Raw genomic sequence first — 5,418 nt, 5'->3', positions numbered from 1 at the left:
GATATTTCTTCCGAAATGTTAAGACAACAAATAGGCCTGCATTTTACAAGCCTGTAGCCGTATACATTCATTATTATACTTTATTATTATTGGTGTTATATCTCAGAAATATGCTGTTCAGGCATTCCCACAATTTAAGACAATTTCTACTTTTCTGAGAAAACGTTTTTCCTGAGTAAATTTTTTACCAAACTATATAAATATTTTCCTTTTCACCAACCCTCAGTTGAATGCCGTTTTAAAAGCGAAAAGGTGAATTTCATATTCACCATCGAAACCAATAAGACTAAAGTATGTGGTTGTTGTTGTTGTTTTGCAGTTGTTTGCATTTTGATCGTTATTTTGTATTTTGTAATATAGGCCTATATATAAATACATTTAACGAACCCTGGCCTGAACAAAATACCACCGAACTCTGCGCTAAAATACAGACTTTTATTTATTTAGGAAACTCGTCATTTAAATAGACTAACATTTTTATTTTATTATAAAATTAGATAAACGGTTGAAAAACAAATATAACAGAACACCAATAGAGGGAATGGAACACGTTTTAAAAGATATTTACAAAATCCTTAAAAAAGAGTCTCGAAGCCAAAAGACGTCCTCTTATAAATCCACCTTTACGCACGAGGCTCCAGACGCCCGGTCCCCACACATGTCCGCTTCTACCTGAGTTCCAATCGAGCGGAAAGGCCCGAACCCTCGCACCCCGCTACTCGTGCGCCTCGCGGACCAGGTGTTGCTCCAGCTCGGAAGTCGCTCGCTGAGTCTGCAGCTTCCGGTACTCCTGGTGGAAGCTGAGGAGTTGCGGCGACGCGGCGAGACGCGGGAAAAGCGCGGAAGACGTGTACGGCGAGGCGGCGCTCGAGCCCAGCGCCCAGGACTCCGCGGGGGCCCGTGGCGGCTGCGGCTGCAGGAAGGCCTTGGCCGCGAGCGCGTTGCGGGAGAAAAAGCTGGAGAGCGCGGGTAGGATGCTGCTGACGGGCGGGATTGCGCACGGCGGCGCGTGCTGCTGGTGGTGGTGATGGTGCGGGTGAAACCCCAGCGGGTAGATCTCCAGACCCGGGATCTCAAGCCCCGGGAGCGGCAGACCCCTCGCGCCCACCCCGTAGCCCCCCGCGTGCAGCGTGAAGCCCGGGATCCCACCGGGCTCGAGCGCTCGCTCCTTAAACCCGCCGAACCGGAAGTGCTGCCGCTTGAAGCGCTTCCTCCGCCGCAGGAAGCTGCCGTTCTCGAACATGTCGGAGGAGTTGGGTCCAGGGTCCAGTAGTTGCCCTTCCCGGGGTTCCCGGGCTCGCGCGGCATCTTGACGAAGCAGTCGTTGAGCGACAGGTTGTGCCGGATGGAGTTCTGCAGGCGGGGAACTTTTCGCGGTAGTACGGGAAGCGGCCGCTGATGAAGTCGCAGATCTCGCTGAGCGTGAGGCGCTTCTTGGGACTCTGCAGGATCGCCATGGTGATGAGCGCGATGTACGAGTAGGGGGGCTTCACCGCCGCAGGACCCTTGGTCTTGGCAGGCAGCGGGCACGCGGAGGAAGGACTGCAGCCCCCCTCGTGCTCCCCGCTCGAGGTCTCTGTCTCGGTCTCGCGCAGCTCATCCTGCGATGGGACGGGCCCGTCTCCGCTCTCGTGCGGCCCCTCTCCCACCACGTCGATGTCGGTGTCTTCCATGAGGTCCATGTCCAAGGTCATAGTCGGGTCCCGCGCGCCGACGGTCACCTGTGGGCAGGTGGAGCGAGCGGCTGCACGGGCTGCTCCTCGCGCGGACGAACTTTACGCGTGAGAAGTCTCCATTCACAAAAAAACAACTAGCTCAAGCCGAGCTGGGGAGAAGCCTCCTCCTACTTTCGGAGACGAGTGAAAACAAACCCGAGGAGCCAAAGTGAATCCGAATGGATCTGGTTTAATCCAGTAGGCCTCCCGCTGCACGACAGGAATAAAAATATGCGAAGAATGTTTCGCGTAACGGCCGGTCCGTGGTGCGTAAAGTCTGCGTCCCTCTTCGATCCGTGGTGCGTAAAGTGTGCGTCCCGCTCCGGAGGCGTCCGGCAACGCCAGGCAACTCCTCTTGTTCTTTATTAGACCAGTAGCAGCAGCGGTGTGTGTGGTTGTGTGTGTGTGTGTGTGTGTGTGTGTGTGTGTGTGTGTGTGTGTGTGTGTGTGTGTGTGTGTGTGTGTGTGTGTGTGTGTGTGTGGTGTGTGTGTGTGTGTGTGTGTGTGTGTGTGTGAATGGGTTTATGCGCGTGCGTGCGTGTTTGTGTGTATGTGTGCGTGGGTCTGATGTCACGTCGAGGATTCTCTGGACCAATGGGACGAGGCTCGGGAGTCACAGAAGGCCCCGAGCGCTACTTCCGGTCTGACCGTCCCGTCAATCTAAATTTAATACCACGGAGTCTGCGTGCGAAAGGGTAAAAGTTAGTATGCGCACAATTCAAAAAGATTCATTATTAAAAACCAGTAACCAGAGTGTCGGCCAATAGAGTCAGCTGGTGTGTTAAACAGTCACCAGTAAATGTTCATAATAGAAAACAGAGATGTTATTCTGTAGGGACCGGGAGGTTTATTAGAACACAAAACACAAAGGACCCACACACTTAGGACACACTGCTATGATGATTTCAGTGTAATAATTTTGATGTGTTTAAGCGTGACACGACAATGCACACACAGAGATTAGTCAAATTAGGTAATTAATGCACATAAGTTGCACCTATAGTCGTAATACATAGATATCTGTATGTAGGTCAGTCCTATAAATAAATATCTGTACATGCGTGTATTCTATCGTAGATGTGTCCACCTGGCCAATAGCAGGGCAGCAGTGAGTCTGTGAGATGCGCTCCAACACGCGGGATCAGACCACACAGAGATGGGTCGCTTCAAATGGATTTCGCCTCGGAAAATCAAATACTAAATAAACCTGGACTTATAAAAAAAAATGTGGGGAAGACTTAAGACTTAGGGGAAAGTTGAGGTTTAAATATGAACACTTTAAGTGTGAGCTGCGAACATCGAGCGTTGAAAAACCTTTGAGTGCACGGGTGTTAAGTCCTGAAGCATCGCGTGGTAAAAAACAGAATTAGACCGGATAATTAGATCAACCTCAACTATCAAGCATATTCAACAATATAATTACGCAAATCAATATTTATATATCTGCTGATTTGGTTATTGGAAGACCTGAACGCTTTCATTAAACGGAAATAATATAATAATATAGTCCTGTGATCTTTTATATTTATTTCAAAAATATGCTCGTCATATTTCACATTTCTGCCAACCATTTTCACATTTCTACAAATTATTATTATTATAATGAGTTATATGGATATTATGAGGCCTATTCTGTGTTATTTATGGATTATTTTGGAAGTGAAAACTCTATAGATATTATTTGAGTTTTCACTTCCAAAATAATCCATAAATAACACAGAATAGGCCTCATGATAACAATATTACTCATAATAATAATAATAACGGGGCTTTAAAGTAGTCCCCCATCTGTAGGTGATGCGTCTCAGTCCGGACAGACAGGGTATCCCCCCCCCCCCCCCCCCCCCCCCCCCCCCGAGCGGGTAAACAGTGGGTATCACGGGGTATTATGGGATAGCAGTAATAGATTCTCACTCCTCGACATGAAGAGGCGGAGGAGGAGAGGCATCGTCAGGAGGCCTCTGGTTGTTTGCGTTAATGACGGAGCCCTTGGTCGGGGATTCCCGCGCTTCCTGCCCCTAATCGTCTGATACCTCGGGGCGGGAGTGGGTGGGCCGCGCGGGAACAACAAAGCCGCAGATGATTGGCTAATGCATCACGCATGTCTCCCTATTAGAACCAGGCGCGGCGCGCGGCGCCTGGTGTGGTTCCAATAACCCGGGGAGAGGAGGAGAGGGGAGGGGTGTGGAGAGGAGGGATGGGGAGAGGGGGGGGAGGAGGGAGATGGGGATTTGGGGAGGAGGGAGGAGAAGAGGAGGGAGAGGAGATGGAGGAGAAGAGAAGAGAGATGGGGAGAGGAGAAGGGAGGATAAAGTGAGCGAGGAGGAGAGGAGATGAAGAGGAAGACGGAGATCTATCTCTGTCTCTGTCTCTGTCTCTCTCTCTCTCTCTCTCTCTCTCTCTCTCTCTCTCTCTCTCTCTCTCTCTCTCTCTCTCTCTCTCTCTCTCTCTCTCTCTTTCTCTCTCTCTCTCTCTCTCTCTCTCTCTCTCTCTCTCTCCCTCTCCCTCTCTCTCCGTCTCTCTCTCTCTCTCTCTCTCTCTCTCTCTCTCTCTCTCTCTCTGTTCATTAATTCATCCAATCCATGACTGCAGATGAGAATACAAGAAGAGAGACTTGTAAATGTTTTCATCTCCGTGCCAATAAAGATCTTGAATTAAATTGGACGAAGAGCAGAGAAGAGCGATGAAGATGCGAGGATATGAAGCTCTCTGAACGGTTCATCAATCCTACAGAGCAGCTGGGACCAGAGGAGGAGACAACATCTCCCTGACAAACGGAACCCCCTGGATTAGGACGGGAAGGAGGACTACCCATCGGAGCCTGGCGCCATCTGGTGGCCAAACAGGACATGGCCCACTCGCGTTATGAGGCCTTGTTGGCCTTCATGGTTTATTTGCATGAATACAAATCAATAACAATATCTTCTTCAGCCAACATATTTTTTTTCAATATATATTTAAGGCCAATTTTAACTGGTATTACCATGAATAAATAAATAAATATTAATAATATAATATATGCACACACCTGCAATGAAATAAAATAAGTAAATTAAAAATACAAAAACAAATACACAAACAAACACACACACACACACACACACAGACACACACACACACACACACACACACACACACACACACACACACACACACACACACACACACACACACACACACACACACACACACACACAGAATAAACTAAAGGCTGTATTACATTTAGCACCAAATTCTGGGACCTGTATACAAGAAGTACTGATGCCCCCCCCCCCCCCCCATGGGCCCCGCTCTGCCTTGGCCCCCCACAACTGTGTAATTTATACCTGCAGTCCGACGGCCCTGTAGGCATGACTTATATCTAACACATTTCAGCGGTACTCTGCTGATTACAGACTGCGGAGGAAAAACTGGGCGGTTCTGGCCAAACTAGACCACCAGCAGGGATCTCATATAATACAGAGAAATTAAAGGCTGTAACAAAATAAACACAGCAACATGTTGCACCGAACTCACGAAATATTGAAGCCGGCCCGAGTTCTCGGAGTAATATGAATGTCCACTCAATGCGGACCAACGATTTTTTACCACCATAGTTTGGTTACCATCTATGCAAAAATTAAGCCTATGCTTGGATAAATGGATTATTAAGAGCTATAATGATAGCCTACAATTAAATTGAAAATAAGGATACAAAACTTGT

General features: G+C 48.3%; 1 protein-coding gene across 1 annotated transcript; it reads right to left on the bottom strand.

Annotated features, from left to right (window-relative positions):
* Window positions 1-421: 421 nt before the first annotated feature.
* On the bottom strand, window positions 422-2,242 carry foxd7 (forkhead box D7). The gene is given in 3 exon segments (XM_060044407.1): window positions 422-1,254; window positions 1,257-1,358; window positions 1,361-2,242. Coding segments are annotated over 3 exon segments (975 nt in total). The 5' UTR covers window positions 1,695-2,242; the 3' UTR covers window positions 422-715.
* Between the last annotated feature and the right edge of the window lie 3,176 nt (window positions 2,243-5,418).

This window comes from Gadus macrocephalus, chromosome 2, assembly GCF_031168955.1.
Source record: "Gadus macrocephalus chromosome 2, ASM3116895v1".
Taxonomy (NCBI): domain Eukaryota; kingdom Metazoa; phylum Chordata; class Actinopteri; order Gadiformes; family Gadidae; genus Gadus; species Gadus macrocephalus.
The sequence above is the reverse complement of the archived record's forward strand: the minus strand, read 5'-3'. Positions and strand labels throughout refer to the sequence as shown.